This window comes from Nerophis lumbriciformis, linkage group LG21 (genome assembly GCF_033978685.3).
Source record: "Nerophis lumbriciformis linkage group LG21, RoL_Nlum_v2.1, whole genome shotgun sequence".
Classification (NCBI taxonomy): domain Eukaryota; kingdom Metazoa; phylum Chordata; class Actinopteri; order Syngnathiformes; family Syngnathidae; genus Nerophis; species Nerophis lumbriciformis.
The window spans coordinates 28,790,937-28,813,760 of NC_084568.2; the positions used below are offsets into that span (position 1 = coordinate 28,790,937).

General features: G+C 45.3%; 1 protein-coding gene across 1 annotated transcript in view; it reads right to left on the reverse strand.

Annotated features, from left to right (window-relative positions):
• Nucleotides 1-1,332: 1,332 nt before the first annotated feature.
• kcnh8 (potassium voltage-gated channel, subfamily H (eag-related), member 8) overlaps nt 1,333-22,824 on the reverse strand; it is a 154,871-nt gene continuing 133,379 nt past the window's right edge. Inside the window, exons 12-16 of the mRNA XM_061982496.2 lie at nt 20,702-20,740; nt 18,407-18,660; nt 10,850-10,941; nt 10,668-10,747; nt 1,333-3,731 (exon numbers count right to left, since the gene is read on the reverse strand). Of these exons, the coding sequence (XP_061838480.2) occupies nt 3,264-3,731; nt 10,668-10,747; nt 10,850-10,941; nt 18,407-18,660; nt 20,702-20,740 (933 nt within the window). The 3' untranslated portion in view covers nt 1,333-3,263. The remainder of the gene's footprint in view (nt 3,732-10,667; nt 10,748-10,849; nt 10,942-18,406; nt 18,661-20,701; nt 20,741-22,824) is intronic.

Consider the following 22,824-nt stretch of genomic DNA (forward strand, 5'->3'; position numbering starts at 1 on the left):
TGGTGTACGGCAAGTCACTTAGGACAAACTGGAACAGGATGTTTGCTTAATAAGAACGACGAGGACAACAACCCTGCTATAAGGTCTTCTGCGACGTCATTGTTGTTGTTGCTAATTTGTCTTAAGGTGCTTAAAGATGCTTCATCAATTACCGTCAAGAAAGCACTTGTCATGGTTTTTCTGCATCGCTCAAGTTATCTTACGTCGATTCGAACGGTGTCCGATAATGTTAGTCGATACCAGAGTGATACCTTTCACCTGAACTGTGATGATCATTCTGGCACAACGAGAAGTCTTTTTTTCTTTTTTACATTATTCCAGCTCTGGATTAAAAAACACTTTATCTAAAGTTCTTAGATCCGGACTACATAATTCCACAGATCCTGAAGGTTCTTAGAAGCAGTTTGTGATTTCCTTTATTGTATTTGTGAACATGCTTTAAAGACACATTTAACCTCTTTTAGGCATGTAGACCACATTCGTCCAGGTCCATTTAAAAACTCCTTTTCATCTGTTTATAAAAGTGCAACAAAGATACATTTAAGCCTTTTTGCGCTTGTGGAACACATTAGTCCAGTTCTAGAGCTTCCACACTAGATTGTCCCACATTTTTATCTGGACCTGGACTGAAGTGGTCTCTAAAGGCCTTAGTGGCCACATGCGTGGACAGCACCTATTTTAGCTCTTATTTCCAACATTGTGTACTCTACAGAATTGGGGTCTTATGCCGACATATGGACACTTATACTGCCATCTGGTGGCGTCAGAAGAGTATAACATACAATGGAATTTGGGGGAAAAAAAGTGTAAAAGTAAAAATTAGCATGTCACTACACATGAAGTTCACGTTTGTGTACTTATGGACTAAGTTCATCATATCAAAAGATGATTTTTAGTTTTTATTCTAATTAGGGTCCAATAAGCCCAAATAGCAAAGAGAAATAAAAAAAGCATGTAAACAAACAGCTTGGGCCTTAAGAGGTTAATTGCACTTATACGATAAGGGTGTCACACATCAGTATCCGTGGGATAATTTCCAGTAGAGTGGTTTTCAATTTGGACTTGGACTAATGTGGTCTGCATGCCTAAAATGGGTGAAGTGTGTATTTATTTTATTTTCACAAACTTTGTTCTAATAATTCTTTATGTAGCATTTATATTTTTGTTTTGCTGTCGTGACATAAAGTATCAGTCTGGTGTCGACTGTCCGTATCGCCACCATTGGGATCCTTCAGGGTTTCCTTTGGCTCACATAATAACACATCATGCACCAAAACAAAGACTTAACAGTCATATCAGTCATTTATTAGCATAACAATGTTTGTATTAAAAAAAGAGAAGAAAAAAAGGTTTATTCCAGTACATTCTGTTATCAGAGCATCTTAATCCCGCCTACTGTACGTTAATGCCAAAACATTTTCATATCTTGCTTGTGCCGGCAAGCAAAAGTGGCACAACCTCAAATCTTGCATTGTTCTTAGTACAAAAATACATATTTCATATTGATACATTCATATAAATATAAAAGTGTCTTCGATATTGCCTTGAAATGGCGTACGCCGCGCCGACCACGAAGCAATTTATTCCTCGCTTTGCTGCGGGCCACGACTGAAATTAGCCGGCTTGTTTCCCAAATGAAGCCAATAAATATGCATCAGAAAATGTCACGTTAGTTATTGAAAGGGCGTTTAAGTAGAGTGATAGAAAAGAGACTTGCGCAATAGGAAACATGCAGACTTGGTGTGCGTCTTCAGGCGCTACTCGGGAGGAAAGCATGCGGGGAAGAAGACGGAGGAGTGAGGCATGGACGTATCGGGGAGATCCAGACGGAGGACAGCAGGGCGTGTGCTGCTGGAGGCCCACCGTAACACCCCCGACCCCCACCATAGCCAGCTGGCCCCCTTCCCTGAGGACGGGTGGCGAAGAGCAGAAAATGTCCAATCAGAAAGGAGAGCATGCGTGCAGCACCAGAGGGCGCCAGTAGGACGAGGAGGGCCAAGGCTTTGGAAGTAGCCCACCATCACACTTCTTCCCACCCAACACTTCTTGGACATAAACACCTTTCAACAAGTCCCCCCCCACCTGTATCATTGCAAATATCAAAATAACACTTTTTGGTCTACTAGAGATGTCCGATAATGGCTTTTTGCCGATATCCAATATTGTCCAACTCTTAATTACCGATTCCGATATCAACCGATACCGATATATACAGTCGTGGAATTAACACATTATTATGCCTAATTTTGTTGTGATGCCCCGCTGGATGCATTAAACAATGTAACAAGGTTTTCCAAAATAAATCAACTCAAGTTATGGAAAAAAATGCCAACATGGCACTGCCATATTTATTATTGAAGTCACAAAGTGCATTATTTTTTTTAACATGCCTCAAAACAGCAGCTTGGAATTTGGGACATGCTCTCCCTGAGAGAGCATGAGGAGGTTGAGGTGGGCGGGGTTGAGGTGGGGGGGTAGAGGGTAGCAGGGGGGGTGTATTGTAGCGTCCCAGAAGAGTTAGTGCTGCAAGGGGTTCTGGGTATGTGTTTATGTTGTGTTACGGTGCGGATGTTCTCCCGAAATGTGTTTGTCATTCTTGTTTGGTGTGGGTTCACAGTGTGGCGCATATTTGTAACAGTGTTAAAGTTGTTTATACGGCCACCCTCAGTGTGACCTGTATGGCTATTGACCAAGTATGCATTTAAGGTTTATTGGCGCTCTGTACTGCTCCCTACGTCCGTGTACCACTCCGTACAACGACGTTTTAAAAAGTCATAAATTTAACTTTTTGAAACCGATACCGATAATTTCCGATATTACATTTTAAAGCATTTATCGGCCGATAATATCGGCAGTCCGATATCTCTAGTTTTAATGTCTTATTGTTCACCTTATCAAAGTCTCCCAAACGTCTGTGATGCCATTTTTATGTCTAACTTGTATAGTTTTGAAGTTATTCAAATGTAAGATAAAACCTGGGGGCACGTTTGGGGAGATTTTGGCAGTTTAGGAAGAATAAAGGGTTAATAATAGTTGGACAAAACTGTCAGTGTTATTTGAATCTTTGCAAAGCTTGGTGTCCACTCATGAATATGCTCTGTATTGCTTAATAAAATACGGGGTGGGGAGTCTAGGCTAACAGTAAATTGCGCTAAGCGAGCACTACCTTGTGTGCATGCATTGGGGGTTCTGGCAACCCCGCACATATCCTTCAACGATGAGGTCATTCCCCAAAAAAGGAGCGTGGGAAAAAAAAGTAAATGCTACAAAGTCTTGGCTTGTTTCTGGAAGTTCTCCAAAGGTCCAGACTGAAGCGAGCACCCAGAGCCTCCATGAAGTCTTGCATACCCCCCGTCCCGCGGAGGTGGACCGCATGCCCATGACCTGATGGAAGTAGAAAGCCCGTCCTGGCCTTGTCGACATGTCTCGGGCGAGCTGAGGGGCGAGGACGTCAGGCCGGCTTCTGCCGCCGTGACGGGGGAAGGAAAAGGAATGTCCCGGGGTCCGCGCCGCCAAGGGGGCGGCAGGGACGTGGGCGTGTCCGTCCAGACGGAGGCAGTCTGAGACAAGGGCGGGGAAGGAAGACATGAAGTGTGCGGCTGGAACATGTGGTGACCCGGGGAGCACACCAGTCCCGCCTGGGCTCCGGGTGACATCAGGGTCTCCATGAGCTGGGACATCCTCTTCATCATCTGGCCCAGGTCTGAAACTTCCCTGCCCAGGTGGAACACCTGAGGAGTGACACAAAACATGACTTCTACCTCAATCGCTCCTTCACCCAATCGCTACCTGCCGTACCAAACAACCACCTACCACCCAATCTACCCGCCATCCACCTACTGACCCAACCAACTAACCACTACCTACCTAACTCAACAACCACCTACCATCCAATCTATCCACCGTCCACCTACTGACCAAAACAACTAACCACTACCTACCTAACCCAACAACCACTTACCATCCAATCTATTCACCATCCACCTACTGACCCAAACAACTAACCACTACCTACCTACCTACCTAACCAAACAACCACCTAATATCCAATCTACCCACCGTCCAACTATTGACCCTACCAACTAACCCAACCAACTAACCACTACTTACCTACCTAACCCAACAACCACCTACCATCCAATCAACCCGCTATCCACCTACTGACCCAACCAACTAACCACTTCCTACCTACCTATCCCAACAACCAACTACCACCCACCTTCCACCTACTGACCCAACCAACTAACCACTACCTAACTACCTATCCCAACAACCACCTACCACCCAATCTACCCACTGTCCAACTACTGACCCAACCAACTAAACACTACCTACCTACCTATCCCAACAACCACCTACCAACCAATCTACCCGCCGTCCACCTACTGACCCAACCAACTAACCACTACCTACCTAACCCAACAACCACCTACCATCCAATCCATCCACCTACTGGCCCAAACAACTAACCACTACCGACCTGCCTAACCCAACAACCACCTATGACCCAATCTACCTGCCTTCCACTTACTGACCCAACCAACTAACCGCTACCTACCTATCTAACCAAACAACCACCTACTATCCAATCTACACACCGTCCAACTATTGACCCAACCAACTAACCCAACCAACTAACCACTACCTACCTACCTAACCCAACAACCACCTACCATTCAATCAACCCGCCGTCCACCTACTGACCCAACCAACTAACCGCTTCCTACCTACCTATCCCAACTACCACCCACCTTCCACCTACTGACCCAACCAACTAACCACTACCTACCTACCTACCTACCTACCTACCTACCTACCTATCTCAACAACCACCTACCACCCAATCTACCCACCGTCCAACTACTGACCCAACCAACTAAACACTATCTACCTACCTATCCCAACAACCACCTACCACCCAATCTACCCACGGTCCAACTACTGACCCAACCTACTAACCACTACCTACCTACCTACTTACCTATCCCAACAACCACCTACCACCCAATCTACCCACTGTCCAACTACTGACCCAACCAACTAAACACTTCCTACCTACCTATCCCAACAACCAACTACCAACTACCACCCACCTTCCACCTACTGACCCAACCAACTAACCACTAGCTAACTATCCCAACAACCACCTACCACCCAATCTACCCACTGTCCAACTACTGACCCAATCAACTAAACACCACTTACCTACCTAACCCAACAACCACCTACCATCCAATCTATCCGCGTCCACCTATTGACCCAACCAACTAACCACTACCTACCTATCTAACCCAACAATCACCTACCACCCAATCTACTTGCCTTCCAACTACTGACCCAACCAACTAACCATTACCTACCTACCAATTCCACCAAACTCCTGCCCAACACAAGTATAATTATTACTTGAGCTGGACTAGCTAAACATGCTACAATACACACCAGAGGAGGATATGCTAACCGCTAAGCTATAGTTTTTTAATGTAAACAGGGGTGGGTGGATTGATACAAATGTCGACAGAAATGACCTAAAATGATATTAACTTACCTGCCTATGCACTACCCACTTTGTCATTTATTTTTGTTACTTGACAAATAATACCTAGCTAATTTTGAAGGTATACACCTCAGCTATATTTCAGTACTTGATGCCTGCTAATGTTAGCGTGCTAGCATTTTAAACACATTTTTCTGGTACACACCTCATAAAGTCATATATTTTTGTACAGTTAGCATTTTAGCATGCTGACATAAACATGCTAGCTTTTTAAAATCTAATTTCTATCACCTCTCACTGTCCTTTAACGTGACAAGCTAGTTATGCTAATGATTTAGGTCCATGGAGGGCATTGAGGCCATGTCAGCATGCCAGCGTGGCAACATGGCAGCATGACAACATCCTAGCATGCCAACATTCCAACATCCTAGCATGGCAGCATGACAACTGCTTGTGCCAGTAGGAGCACTCGCCATAATTCATCAGCCAGCCAATCAGCTACTAGGAAGAAGATCCGCCCTCAGGAAGTACACACTAGTGGACCAAGAGGAGGTGACCACTCTACCATGTTACCTGCATGCTAGATGGATGTCAGGGTTTCCCGCAGCGCTTGGTTGTTAAGGCGGCCAACTTAACAACAAAGAGCCACCGCCTAAACTAAAGTCTTAACAAGCTGCTCCGCTTATTTCTGCCTCTGCCTCTGTCAGTATGTCTCTGCAGCACCCAGCATTGTCCCACCCACAGAACCATCTGATAGGTTACACGCAGAGCGGTAACAGCCAATCAGCAGTGCGTATTCAGAGCACATGGAGTCAGTGCTCAGGCAGGCAGAGAGGAGAGACGGTGTGGTGAGCAGAAAGGTGTTTAGCAGGTGAGCATAATGCAGCGGACTCTCCCCAAATTATAATAAACACTTCCAAGTCAACTACTAGTAACAGCACTATGAGCCCGTTGACGTCCTAGACACATAAGCGGCAGCTCAGCTCGCTCGCAGTCCTTGAGGTGAAGGCTAATTAGCTTTTAGCGTAACGTTAGCTCACTGTGCAGTGTTTGTGTGCGTGCGTGTGTGTGTGTTACGGACAGCAAAGCCCTGTCTGTCTGAGAGAAAGACAAGCATTATTGACCTACAGTTAACAACTAAGTTATTTCACTTGACCTTTTTCTGTGTTGATTGAGCTGTGTTGAAGCAGCAAAAAAGGACATTATGTTAAATGAAGAGTTTCTGTCTCTGATAGTTGATATAATAATGTAACTGCATCATACAGCCTACATGAACTCCATGGTGTTCAGGGATGAATAATCTCTCCTATTGCTATTGTACTATTTCTTCAGCTATAGTTACATTAATAATTAGTAATGTAGCAGCCTAGTTTTGAATGGCAGGGTCCCTGCTATCACATGTTGATAAAAAATATAACATGTACATAATAAAAACAGGCTTCCCAAATGCTGTAATAAATTAAGCATGACGAGTTGAACATATGTCAGCATGTGGCTCCACTTTTAACTTTTTTTTTCAAACGCTTACTTACAGTACTTACTTACATACCATGAATTGATTTACATGGACCCCGACTTAAACAAGTTGAAAAACTTATTCGGGTTTTACCATTTAGTGGTCAATTGTACGGAATATGTATTGTACTGTGCAATCTACTAATAAAAGCCTCAATCAATCAATCAATCAAAAAAAACAGTAAGTCATTAATTTGACTTAGTAATTCATTATTTTGACTTAGTAAGCCATTATTTTGACTTAGTAAATTACTAAGTCATAATAATGGCGTACTTAGTATCTCAGGTAACTAGGACTGTTTTGTTTTTACTTTAGGGAAAAAATATTGAGATATATATCGTATATCGCCATTCAGCAAATGGAGCGGAAAACACAACCAAAAGTTGTAGACTTCTTCACGCGACGAAGTCGGCCTACTTCACCGCAGTCTGTAGTCTATTGCCCCCCCCCAGGCTGTTGTGGCAGCGACGTGATGGCGACAGGCCGAGTTACACCGATCCTTACACCCACCCGCCCCCTTCCCCGGTCCCCTCCCCCTGGAGAGTCATCACCTTAACTAACACATTTTCTGGGGGAAACTGGATGTGATCCATTCTAATGTTGGATGCTGCTATGCAGAAGATGGATGCGATCCATTCTCCATGTTGGATGCTGCCATGTACAAGATGGATGCTATCCATTCTACATGTTGGATGCTGCCATGTACAAGATGGATGCTATCCATTCTACATGTTGGATGCTGCATGTACAAGATGGATGTGATTCATTGTCCATGTTGGATGCTGCCATGCACAAGATGGATGTGATCCATTCTACATGTTGGATGCTGCCATGTACAAGATGGATGCAATCCATTCTACATGTTGGATGCTGCATGTACAAGATGGATGTGATCCATTGTCCATGTTGGATGCTGCCATGCACAAGATTGATGTGATCCATTCTACATGTTGGATGCTGCCATGTACAAGATGGATGCAATCCATTCTACATGTTGGATGCTGCCATGTACAAGATGGATGTGATACATTATACATGTTGGATGCTGCCTTGTACAAGATGGATGCGATCCATTCTACATGTTGGATGCTCGTAGAGCCACTGACCAGAAACCTGACCTAAACTTTGATCAAAATAGAAATGCTGAGAGCGGTCCAATCTGACACGCCGTTAATATGCTTGCCGTTCCCATGGCAACGGTGGGAGGAGTGCAAGATAAATGGACCCCGCACACACACACACACACACACACACACACACACACACACACACACACACACACACACACACACACACACACACACACACACAGGATACAGCAGTGTTATTAGATGAGTGTGCGTAATGTACTACTATCACCACAAAGGAATCTGGTTGTCATGCGACAACAACAACAGATGAACAATATTATTAGTATAAAGTTATTAGTGTACTAATAGTAAAACAAATAATGAACAATATTATTAGTATAAAGTTATTAGTGTGTAATAATAGTAAAACAAATAATGAAAAATATTATTAGTATAAATGTATTAGTTTAATCAGCGTGTGATAATAGTAAAACAAATGAACAATATTATTAGTATAAAGTTATTAGTGTAATCATAGTGTGTAATAATAGTAAAAAAAATATTAGTTATTAGACTATTTTATAGATTGCACACACTGATAGTACACACTGTTTAATAAATTGTGCACACTAATAGTATACACTATTTAATAAATTGCGCACACTAATAGTACACACTATTTAATAAATTGCGCACACTAATAGTATACACTATTTAATAAATTGCGCACACTAATAGTACACACTATTTAATAAAATGCGCACACTAATGGTACACACTATTTAATAGATTGCATACACTAATTGTACAGACTATTTAATAGATTGTACACACTAATAGTACAGACTATTTAATAAATTGCGCACACTTATAGTACACACTATTTAATAGATTGCACACAATAATAGTACGCACTATTTGATGGATTGCACGCACTAATAGTACAGACTATTTAATAAATTGCACACACTAATAGTACAGACTATTTAATAGATTGCGCATACTAATAGTACACACTATTTGATACATTTCACAGACGAGCAGTACAGACTATTTGACAGATTGCACACGCAGTTTAGCGTGTGGTGTTTGGATCGGAGTAAATCATATGACTTCCATTCTCCACTCACCCAAACAGCGGCCAGAGACGGGCGGTGTTTTTGAACATCCTGTAATACTTGGCCAGCGTGTTGTCGCCATCCTCATGGTGGCGTTTATTCACGCTGCTATTGACCCCGGGCGCCTTGAGGACTTGCACCTTCAGTGTTTTTCAGAGGTGAGCATGCCGGTGCCTCTCTTCAGCATTTTCCCTACATTAGTGGAAGCAGCCTTCAGGGACGCGCATACATCAGCGGGGCGAGAAGGTGAGAGGTCACAAGGCACAGCCAGATGATTTATTGCCCGCTCACACTTTTCTGACTGGACTGAAATGTTTGTTTATTGCACACTTGGCAACATTTGTCAATAACTGCCTTATGATTTGCTGGGAAGTTGAAGAACAGCACGTCATGTCGTCAGCATCTTTTCTAGCCTGCGTAGTGTAACAGCATTTCAGTAGTATGTATAAGAGTGTTTCAGTAGTGTGTGTGAGAGAAAAACATTTCAGTTGTTTATGTGAGAGGTAATTCTGAATAATGTCCCTAAGGGCCCCTCATACAGGCCAATCTTTCCTTATCTCTAAACTAAAACTGGGGAAATGCGTAGAGTGTTCTGGGCTTCAGTACAGTGTTGATCTCCTGAAGACATGATTTTATTTCACAATTCCTTGAGAGAAAAAAATGCCTGGTTAGGCTTTGTGTATGTCATGTGTGCCTTCCTTGGGTGAAGCCAGCTTTACAGCTATGTTGTTGTTATGCGGTTTGTTACTTATGTATGTTATGTTGCAGCTATTTAAAACAGTTTTGTCAATTTGTTCTGGCCTGAAATAAATTGGCCCTGTGTAACATATCTTTGTCTTTGTGTGTTGTATGTAGTCCTACTCAGTGGCCTAGTGGTTAGAGTGTCCGTCCTGAGATCGGTAGGTTGGGAGTTCAAATCCCGGCCGAGTCATACCAAAGACTATAAAAATGGGACCCATTACCTCCCTGCTTGGCACTCAGCATCAAGGGTTGGAATTGGGGGTTAAATCACCAAAATGATTCCTGGGCGCAGCCACCGCTGCTGCCCACTGCTCCCCTCACCTCCCAGGGGGTGATCAAGGGTGATGGGTCAAATGCAGAGAATAATTTCGCCACACCTAGTGTGTGTGTGACAATCATTGGTACTTTAACTTTAACTTTTAACATGGCTTAGCAGAGTTCAGTGATGCAAATGCATGTCAAGTCAGATTGTATTATTCTCCAGTGCAATAGCAGTACTGAAATGAAGGCTAAAAGGGCATTAATGGGAGCCTTAAAAAGAAAAAGAAAAAGAAGTAACTAAATAGTTACTTTTCACAGTATCGCATTACTTTTTGATGTAACTAACTGAGTTAGTAACTGAGTTACTTTTGAAATAAGGTAACTAGTAAATGTAAGAAGTTACTGGCTTTCAGTAACGAACCCAACACTGACGCACACACACTCACACACACACACACACACACCTGCTGGTTAAGATGTCGCAGCTGTCCTCTCGTCTCGTCTGCTTTTTCCGCAAACTGCGCCAGGCTGTCGTGTGGCATGTCTGCGACACAGAAGACAGGAAGTGAACATGTGCATTTGTTGAAGTCAGAGTGATGGCCACCAAACTCGTTTTGTCACTAGTTGTACGGAACGTTACGAGAACCTGTGCCGGATGCCCAGGTGCTCTTGGGGTCGTTGTCACGGCAACCGCGGCTGGAAGAGACGCCCTCATTATCCTCTGTGCTGTCCACCATCCTGCACACAGGAAGCCCGTTTACAAGGATCATGGACAAACCAACTTTGGGTGTGTGCAAGACCTCGGAATTTGACATCAGGTAAGCGAGCAGGACTTGTCACTGTGTGGTGTCTCCTGGGCAAATCTAAATATATTTCAAGTGTGCATTAATGTGGTAAACCTTGAAAGTCTTCTCAGTTATTGATCTATGAACAGGGGTATTGCCTTTTTCCCCAAATACTCCACGTTGTTCGTAACCAGCCGATAGCAAATACTCCACGTTGTTCGTAACCAGCCGATAGCTTAAAAGTCTACTAAATGCTGTGTGTGATACTGATTTGAAAACAGTGTGAAAAAGTTGTGAACACGTTAAGCAGACCTAGGCAAAATACGGCCCGCCGGACGTTCTACATAATTTTTTTAGAACTTTAACAACAAAACTGTGGCCGCCATTATGATGTGCAGTGCTGTTTTTAAATGACCGTAGGTCTTGAACTATAGCACACTAACACGACTTCCTTCGGCTTTGCTTTCACGCGGGAAACGAAAAAAATCTCACCAAATCGTATTTTTTCCTTGCAGCGGTCATGACAATGATTGTGGCAGTTCATGATGTTGCACGTTCACGCCGTGTATTGAACTCGTTAAAGAAAAAAATAAACCTCGAGGCTTGTACTGAGCCATGCAAATAAGGCATTCAGAGTCCAGCAAGACCCACAAGGCAATGCGTTCCCACCTCACACTTTCAGGCCCTATTGCTGACTTTGAATACCGTATTTTCCGGACCATAGGGCGCACCAAATTATAAGCCCCACTGCCGATGAATGGTCTATTTGCGATCTTTTCTCATGTATAAGGCGCACCGGATTATGGGGCGCATTAAAGGAGTCATATAATTTTTATTTTTTTCTAAATTGAAAACAGTTCCTTGTGGTTTACATAACATGTGATGGTGGTTCTTTGGTCAAAATGTTGCATAGATTATGTTTTACAGATCATCTTCAAGCCGCCTTCTGACAGTCGCTTCCGGATGCATCGTTTTGTGGGCGGTCTTATTTACGTGGCTCACCTTCGGCAGCGTCTTCTCCCCGTCATCTTTGTTGTAGCGGTGTAACGTGCAAGGACGGGAGTGGAAGAAGTGTCAAAAGATGGAGTTAACTGTTTTAATAACATTCAGACTTTACTTAAATCAATAACAGAGCAGCATCTCTTCATCCGGAAACAACAAATGTGTCTCATGAAAAACCGTCAGACCGGAACTCTCTAATAACTAAAGTTCCTTGGGTGAATAATATAAACTCACTATACCGGTATGTTTTAGCGCAGGGGTGTCAAACTCAAATACAGAGTGGGCCAAATTTTAAAACTGAACAAAGCCGCGGGCCAAGGTTGAACAAATTAACCTTTTAATAGGGACCCAAACAAGTTTTGCATTAAATATTGAACAAGCAAGGCTTATGTAACTTTATAGTGACATGCAAAATCCATCCATCCATCCATCCATCTTCTTCCGCTTATCCGAGGTCGGGTCGCGGGGGCAGCAGCTTAAGCAGGGAAGCCCAGACTTCCCTCTCCCCAGCCACTTCGTCCAGCTCCTCCCGGGGGATCCCGAGGCGTTCCCAGGCCAGCTGGGAGAGATAGTCTTCCCAGCGTGTCCTAGGTCTTCCCTGTGGCCTCCTACCGGTCGGACGTGCCCGAAACACCTTCCTAGGAAGGCGTTCGGGTGGCATCCTGACTAGATGCCCGAACCACCTCATCTGGCTCCTCTCGATGTGGAGGAGCAGCGGCTTTACTTTGAGCTCCCCCCGAATGACAGAGCTTCTCACCCTATCTCTAAGGGAGAGCCCCGCCACTCAGCGGAGGAAACTCATTTCGGCCGCTTGTACCCGTGATCTTGTCCTTTCGGTCATGACCCAAAGCTCATGACCATAGGTGAGGATGGGAACGTAGATCGACCGGTAAATCGAGAGCTTTGCCTTCCGGCTCAGCTCCTTCTTCACCACAACGGATCGATACAGCGTCCGCATTACTGAAGACGCCGCACCGATCCGCCTGTCGATCTCACGATCCACTCTTCCCCCACTCGTGAACAAGACTCCGAGGTACTTGAACTCCTCCACTTGGGGCAAGATCTCCTCCCCAACCAGGAGATGGCACTCCACCCTTTTCCGGGAGAGAAACATAGACTCGGATTTGGAGGTGCTGATCCGCCTGTCGATCTCACGATCCACTCTTCCCCCACTCGTGAACAAGACTCCGAGGTACTTGAACTCCTCCACTTGGGGCAAGATCTCCTCCCCAACCCGGAGATGGCACTCCACCCTTTTCCGGGAGAGAACCATAGACTCGGATTTGGAGGTGCTGATTCCCATCCCAGTCGCTTCACACTCGGCTGCGAACCGATCCAGTGAGAGCTGAAGATCTTGGCCGGAGGAAGCCATCAGGACCACATCATCTGCAAATAGCAGTGATCTAATCCTGCAGCCACCAAACCAGATCCCCTCAACGCCCTGACTGCGCCTAGAAATTCTGTCCATAAAGGTTATGAACAGAATCGGTGACAAAGGGCAGCCTTGGCGGAGTCCAACCCTCACTGGAAACGTGTCCGACTTACTGCCGGCAATGCGGACCAAGCTCTGACACTGATTATACAGGGAGCGAACTGCCACAATAAGACAGTCCGATACCCCATACTCTCTGAGCACTCCCCACAGGACTTCCCGGGGTACACGGTCGAATGCCTTCTCCAAGTCCACAAAGCACATGTAGACTGGTTGGGCAAATTCCCATGCACCCTCAAGGACCCTGCCGAGAGTATAGAGCTGGTCCACAGTTCCACGACCAGGACGAAAACCACACTGTTCCTCCTGAATCCGAGGTTCGACTATCCGGCGTAGCCTCCTCTCCAGTACACCTGAATAGACCTTACCGGGAAGGCTGAGGAGTGTGATCCCACGATAGTTGGAACACACCCTCCGGTTCCCCTTCTTAAAGAGAGGAGCCACCACCCCGGTTTGCCAATCCAGAGGTACCGCCCCCGATGTCCACGCGATGTTGCAGAGTCTTGTCAACCAAGACAGCCCCACAACATCCAGAACCTTAAGGAACTCCGGGCGGATCTCTTCCACCCCCGGGGCATTGCCACCAAGGAGCTTTTTAACTACCTCGGCAACCTCAGCCCCAGAAATAGGAGAGCCCACCACAGATTCCCCAGGCCCTGCTTCCTCATAGGAAGACGTGCTGGTAGGATTGAGGAGGTCTTCGAAGTATTCCCTCCACCAATCCACAACATCCGCAGTCGAGGTCAGCAGAGCACCATCCCCACCATACACAGTGTTGACACTGCACTGCTTCCCCTTCCTGAGGCGGCGGATGGTGGTCCAGAATTGCTTCGAAGCCATCCGGAAGTCGTTTTCCATGGCCTCCCCGAACTCCTCCCATGTCCGAGTTTTTGCCTCCGCGACCGCTGAAGCCGCACACCGCTTGGCCTGTCGGTACCTGTCTGCTGCCTCAGGAGTCCCATGAGCCAAAAGAACCCGATAGGACTCCTTCTTCAGCCTGACGGCATCCCTCACCGCCGGCGTCCACCAACGGGTTCTAGGATTACCGCCACGACAGGCACCAACTACCTTGCGGCCACAGCTCCAATCGGCTGCCTCGACAATAGAGGTACGGAACATTGTCCACTCGGACTCAATGTCCAGCACCTCCCTCGTGACATGTTCAAAGTTCTTCCGGAGGTGGGAATTGAAACTCTCTCTGACAGGAGACTCTGCCAGGCGTTCCCAGCAAACTCTCACAATGCGTTTGGGCTTGCCAAGTCTGTCCGGCATCCTCCCCCACCATCGCAGCCAACTCACCACCAGGTGGTGATCGGTAGAAAGCTCCACCCCTCTCTTCACCCGAGTGTCCAAAACATGAGACCGCAAATCCGATGACACAACTACAAAGTCGATCATGGAACTGCGGCCTAGGGTGTCCTGGTGCCAAGTGCACATATGGACACCCTTATGTTTGAACATGGTGTTTGTTATCGACAATCTGTAACGAGCACAAAAGTTCAATAACAGAACACCACTCGGGTTCAGATCCGGGCGGCCATTCTTCCCAATCACACCTCTCCAGGTTTCACTGTCGCTGCCAACATGAGCGTTGAAGTCCCCCAGTAGAACGAGGGAATCACCCGGGGAGCACTCTCCAGTACTCCCTCGAGTGAATCCAAAAAGGGTGGGTACTCTGAGCTGCCGTTTGGCGCGTAAACGCAAACAACAGTCAGGACCCGTCCCCCCACCCGAAGGCGGAGGGAAGCTACCCTCTCGTCCACCGGGTTGAACTCCAACGTGCAGGCTTTGAGCCGAGGGGCAACAAGAATTGCCACCCCAGCCCGTCGCCTCTCACTGCCGGCAACGCCAGAGTGGAAGAGAGTCCATCCCCTCTCAAGAGAAGTGGTTCCAGAGCCCTTGCTGTGCGTCAAAGTGAGTCCGACTATATCTAGCCGGAACTTCTCCACCTCACGCACTAGCTCAGGCTCCTTCCCCCCCAGCGAAGTGACGTTCCACGTCCCAAGAGCCAGCTTATGTAGCCGAGGATCGGACCGCCAAGTGCCCTGCCCTCGGCTGCCGCCCAGCTCACACTGCACCCGACCTCTATGGCCCCTGCTACGGGTGGTGAGCCCATTGGAGGGGGGACCCACGTTGCCTCTTCGGGCTGTGCCTGGCCGGGCCCCATGGGGACAGGCCCGGCCACCAGGCGCTCGCCATCGTGCCCCACCTCCGGGCCTGGCTCCAGAGGGGGGCCCCGGTGACCCGCGTCCGGGCGAGGGAAATCTGGGTCCTTTGTTTGTGTTCTTCATCGAGGTCTTCGAGCTGCTCTTTGTCTGATCCCTCACCTAGGACCAGTTTGCCTTGGGAGACCCTACCAGGGGGCATAGAAACCCCCGGACAACATAGCTCCTATGATCATTGGGACACGCAAACTCCTCTACCACGGTAAGGTGGCAGCTCAGAGAGGAGGACATGCAAAATCGAGTTTCAAATAATAATAATAATAATTAAAAAATATCTATGGCATATCAAATACAATTTAAATAAAAATTGAATGCCTCTTTTCTATTTGCAGCGTTCTGAGGTAAATATCAACATTAACTTTTTCCACAGGCTAATACATTTGAAAATAAAATAATGAATAAACCAACCATTCAGGACTTTAAACTGCTCAGTTTGCAACACACTGATCTAATCCGATGTGCCCAAGCCAGATACCTGCCATCTTTTCTTGGATGCTAGTTCATTAATGTCGGGGCTCAGGGTTTGAGCTGAAGCAACCCTCATTATCGAACGAAGGTGTTCATCAGTCATTATTTCTCGTATTCCACAGTCTTGGGGGCGTGCCTTACAGGCACTGCTTTTAACGTCCTCTACGAGCTGACGTCACGTCCGCTTTTCATCCCTTCTAACAACGTGCCCGCCCAGTCACAAGATATAAGCGGCTTCAATACGCACACACACGTAAATGCAACGCATACTTCATCAACAGCGATACAGTTTACACAGAGTGGCCGTATAAGCAACTTTAACATTGTTAGAAATATACGCCACACTGTGAATCCACACCAAACAAGAATGACAAACACATTTTGGGAGAACATCCGCACAGTAACACAACATAAACACAACAGAACAAATACCCAGAACCCTTTGCAGCACTAACTCTTCCGGGACCCTACAATATACAACCCCCCCCCCCCACACAGACACACACACCTTGTAGCGTCCCGGAAGAGTTAGTGCTGCAAAGGGTTCTGGGTATTTGTTCTGTTGTGTTTATGTTGTGTTACTGTGCGGAAGTTCTCCCAAAATGTGGTTGTCATTCTTGTTTGGTGTGGATTCACAGTGTGGCGTATATTTCTAACAATGTTTAAAGGTTTTTTATACTTGCACCCTCAGTGTAACCTGTATCGCTGAAGATCAAGTATGCGTTGCATTCACTTCTGTGTGCGTGCCCAAGCCGTACATGTTATGTAACTGGGCCAGCACTCGTTGGACTGGACTAAATTGGACGTTACAATTCTCGGGAGGGGCATTGAAATTTGGGAGTCACCCGGGAGGTTTGGCAAGTATGAGAATTAGCGAGATTTGGCAAGTATGAGAATTAGCGGTGTACCACAGCACCGCCACTGAATATAATCGACGGTCCAGCTCTAGTGTTAATTTGATATCGCCTCACGGGCCAAGTGAAAGTACACGGGCCAGCGTTTGACACCCATGTTTTAGCGCTTTCATGGCGAGTTTACTGACAGATATAAGTAAGAACTTTACACTACTTTGTATTAGAAATGGCAAAAGCGGAGGATGAATGTCCCATAACAAGAAGATAGAGAAAAAGAAGAAGCTTATCGACTATGGTGTCGCCACGTACTACAAAGGCGGACGCGCGCAATTTTTCAGGATTTATCAAGATCCCAAATACAGATCAGCAGGTATCAGAAGGTCAGAAAAGTTGCTTTTGCATAATATTGCGAAACAAAACGCCAGATAATGTCTTACCTTATACACACACCATAATAATACTTGTATGTTTAATGCGCCAACAATCCATCAAGCAGTGCGGCTTCATAGCTTACCAAAGTCGTACTAAAACATTTTGATAGATTTTTGAGCGCCGTGTGTAATGTTCTATATTTTCAATGGAACATATAAAATGTTGGTGTTGTTTACTTGAGTCATATTGCCATCATACTGCAGTCTACACATATCTCTTATGTTTGACTGCCATCTACCGGTCACACTTATCATTACACCATGTACCAAATAAAATTGCTTCGAGGTCGGTAAGCAAAACCAGAATTATTCCGTACATTAGGCGCATCGGGTTATAAGGCGCACTGTCGAGTTTTGAGAAAAAACAAGGATTTTAAGTCTGGAACATACGACAATAATGACGCTGCCGAGAATGGACAAAAGACAACTGGTTGACCTTCATACTAACAGACAATTGCCATGAGAATTCAGAGTTAGCATTTTTGATCTCGTTGTTCCAATTGGGTTGAGTTTTTTCTTGCCCTGATGTGGGATCTGAGCCAAATATGTGGTTGTGGCTTGTGCAGCCCTTTGAGACACTTGTGATTAAGGGCTGTATGAATAAACTTTGATTGATTTATTTGCCTTCTTTCAAATATTTCTCCATTAAAATAAGATTGTGACAACAGACCCCATGGTGTTTCACGATCATCCCGGTATGGTCCTGGTTGTCTCGATGTGTCTTTGATGGTTGATTATCTTTTGAGGATACACAGCTTCATGTCTAATGCAGGAATGAGTATGACCATGTCTTGTTCTTCCCTACCCTAATTATGTCACACATGGAGCCTACTGGGATAGGCTCCAGTACCCCCGTGACCCCGATAGGAACAAGTGGTAGAAAATGGATCGATGGATGGAGCCTACTACATTCTCATCACAGCACCTTGGACAGTGAACAGCTCACCTGGGGCTCAGGTTGGCAGGGTCCAAAGTGAGGAGTGTAATATCCTTGCTCGTCCTCCGAGACGTCTCAGAGCTCTGACCGCCGCTTCTTCCGCCCGCCGGAGACGACCCGTCGGTGCCCCTGAGGTTCCGCACTCGGTTCTGCTCCGACGAGAGACAATCATCCTCCTCCCGCTTGTCCTTGTCGTGCTCCCCCTGGGCCTCGGCGAGAGGAGCATAACCCTGAAAAAGGCGGCCGTTTCTCTTCACACCTGACTGCAAATGGAGAGGAACAGTCAAGTATTGTTTACAGCACCATTATTACTCATCGTTTCAGCATGACCTTGCCCACTCGAAGGCGTGGATGCATTTTCATGACAAAAATATCATTTATGCCATGATTAGAACAAAAGATGCAGCAAAGTGCTGCCACCTTGTGCTCTGTTGGTCTAGGACATGGGTGTCATTTTTGGCCCGTAGCTTGGGTTGTATATTGTAAAAAAATATATATATATTATTATTAACAAAAATTTGTACCTCGGTTTTTGTTAGTAATTAGTTCCAAAAGGTAAGACAAAAAACATTTTTTCCATAATACATTATGTGAATTCCTTCTTTATCAACATGCTAGTACTCGCAACTTTCTTTGGCCCCATGGTGGATTATTTTGCAATCGTATGCCACGGCACTAAATTTTGACCTCGGGGGGCTCGGGCATACTTGCCAACCCTCCCGATTTTCCAGGGAAACTCCCGAATTTCAGTGCCCCTCCCGAAAATCTCCCGGGGCAACCATTCTCCCGAATTTCTCCCTATTTCCACCCGGACAACAATATTGGGGGCGTGCCTTAAAGGCACTGCCTTTAGCGTCCTCTCTCACCTGAAAAGGAGACTATTATATATGTCTCCGTTATCCATAGGTTTATCTATAACCCAGAAAGTAGGCAGGCACGAAGCTATTTCTCAGCGTGTGTTTATTCCAGCCGGCACGTTAATACACTGACACACAACATCCGGATTCCCATCATGCATTGCTTCAAAACTACGGCAAGTAGTAATGTCCAAAAACATAATAGAGACCAAGCAGAAGAACGAAGAAGAGACATGGCGACGGAAAGTAAGAAGAAGAAGTACGCTTGCAAGTTCCAAAATAATTGGAAAAAATAATTTCAGTTCATCCAGGACAGCTCGAAGGGGAAGGGGTATGCTGCCTGCAAATTTTGTAGATCAGACTTCTCCATTGAACACGGTGGCCGAACGGATATACTCATTCATGAACGGATTATATATATATGTGTATATATATATATATATATATATATATATATATATATATATATATATATAAGAAATACTTGAAAATATATACCCCCCCATCTCTCGAATTCGGAGGTCTCAAGGGCCTACTCAAATATTAACACTGAACTACAATTGGGTCAAAGAACTTAGCTAATATGTTCCTTAAAAATCTAATCATACAAAATACAACACCCGAATGTACAGTACCACTGTATATTATTAGACATGGATGACTAATACTGGAGGTGACTTTGTAGATGTATGTTTGGATAGCTTAGCATTAATTGATCTCCATTGGACCTGCCAGGTTTATTACATTATAATAAACTGTATGACGATGTAATAGGAGGAAGGTGAAGGCTGTTCAGTCAAATATTGATCGACCAAACTCTCTGAAGGAAAAAAAAAACACAAGGTTAATGACTCCTACAGCTGATCTGTGGTTATTTTTGATGACTGCATATTATTATATTTGTGTGTTCTTAAATGCGAACGTGCACCAAGGCAACATGTAGATATTGTGAAGCCCAGTTCTGATTGTTGCCCGGAGGACTGGAATGTACTTGTGGCATCGGCTTGTGACGGTTCGTTTGTCTGTTGTTCAGTTTGTTGACCCATCTGTCCAGGTGTCAAAGGAGTTACTTGGATATTGAAGAGAAGCGCTTCGGACTAATGATGCCATTCTCTGTCTGGGGTTGTAACCTCAAGCTACTCAGACAGCCCCGATTTTAAGTGTCTGTTAGCGAGGGCCAAATAACTATGCTGTACTGTATATAGAAAAAAGAGACCGAATATTTCTGTGGTGGTCTAAATGTAACGGTAGCGAGCCGACACAGATAAATGAATTAATGAAAAAAAACTGCCTAATTGAGCCTACATTATAATATTGGAATAATTTTGTCTCAAATGAGTTTATTATCGGTCATTCATGAGGATGCCTTATTCAAACACTTATTGCTCTGAGATTGGAACTGATCCGTCAATGTGTGAGGAGCTTGCTGCTGGTGTTGGGACTGTACCTGAGGATCTGCAGTTAATGTGGACAGTCTGGCCTTCACCTGGAAGACAAGCACAGAGGGAATATGGAGTCAAAGTGCCATCGACAATCAATAATTGCGCCACACAGAATGTACACACTTCATTACCCCCAAATGTTTACAACTCAACAGAGTTTGGTGAGGAAGAACTTGAGAGCCCTGATCTAAACCCCATCAAATAGCTTGATTGATTAAACAGCATGTAGCTCAGTACTTAATATGAGGATGTGGTAAATTATAGCGGTTACCATTTTCTTGTATGATTGTGAGCTAACATGTATTTGTATTTGGTCACAGAATCTTTTAGAGGATTATTCAATTAAGGAAATATGCCCTTCGATAGCTTCAAAAGTCCATCACAAGCTCTCCAGAGAGTGGTGGCTCTTTTCCCCAGGTTTGAATTTTAGGAGGAAGTGTAAAGACATTAGCAACATCTGGTAGGAAGCCCTCACAAGTAGGAGTAGAGGATAGTGGTTGGAGGTCACCTGACTCAAACTGATCACAAGAAATAGGTTGACTGGCCAAGCAACAAACTGGGTGTTGTCCAAACTGGCCGGCTCCAAGGCTAGAACAACAAAGAGTAACTGTAAAAGGTATTTAAGGACAGTTGTCCAAGAAGACAGCAGAAGAGTAATCAGGCTCATAATCTTTCTCCTGGAAGCTGCAGTTCCAGTTTGAGGCTCGCTGAAACAAATAAAGCTTTTTGTTCGACGATTCCTCGTTGGCGTCTTCTTGGCTCATCACACGACCAACAAATATACAAAAATGAGAACAAAATGCCGATTGAGGTACACTTTACCACACCAGGAATAATGCAGTACTGTAATGTAGGGCAGTGTTTCTTTCCCATTGATGGGCCGCGAGCGCCCCCTAGAGGTCGCCAAAAAACATCTGTCTCAAAGCTGTGGTCCATAGGGGCCACAGCAGTACTCAGTTGTAAAACACTTTTCCACCACTTGTGATCATATCAAACAAACGGAAGAAGTTTAGAACTGAAGATGAAAAAAAAGTTTCTTAAACGCAAAAACTATGACTGTATTTCCATTTGCTGCAGTCGGGCATAGACCCTGGACAAGGAAGGCAGGGGAGACCCTGGACAAGGAAGGAAGGGGAGACCCTGGACAAGAAAGGCAGGGTAGACCCTGGACAAGAAAGGCAGGGGAGACCCTGGACAAGGAAGGCAGGGTAAACCCTGGACAAGGAAAGCAGGGTAGACCCTGGACAAGGAACGAAAGGGAGACCCTGGACAAGGAAGGGAGGGTAGACCATGGACAAGTAAGCCAGGTAGACCCTGGACAAAGACGGCAGGGTAGACCTGGACAAGGAAGGCAGGGAAGACCCTGGACAAGAAAGACAGGGTAGACCCTGAACAAATGGCCACCTCATGGCAGGGCCAACACAGATAGACAACATTCACACACAAGAGACAATTTAGTGTTGCCAATCAACACCATCCATCCATTTTCTACCGCTTATTCCCTTTGGGGTCGCGGGGGGCGCTGGAGCCTATCTCAGCTACAATCGGGCGTAAGGCGGGGTACACCCTGGACAAGTCGCCACCTCATCGCAGGGCCAACACAGATAGACAGACAACATTCACACTCACATTCACACACTAGGGCCAATTTAGTGTTGCCAATCAACCTATCCCCAGGTGCATATCTTTGGAGGTGGGAGGAAGCCGGAGTACCCGGAGGGAACCCACGCAGTCACGGGGAGGACATGCAAACTCCACACAGAAAGATCCCGAGGCCGGGATTGAACTCACGACTACTCAGGACCTTCGTATTGTGAGGCAGACGCACTAACCCTTCTTTCACCGTGCTGCCCAATCTACACAATTACACAAAAATAAACAATCATTACAGCAACACCACGGATGGTAAAAGTACTCCTGGCAAATTGTTATCTATACATTTTTCATTTGTTACTTTTAGCATTTGTTGTTAACCACACAAGTAAAATTAAATACAAACACTCTTCCTGAAGTAGTTTACTTTCATTTGAATGATTTTCTAAAAAAGAACAAAACTTGAGAGAAAAGATGAATATTTTAATCTGTAGTTTTAGTTTTCTGTTGCATACAGAAAAGCGAAAGATATTAT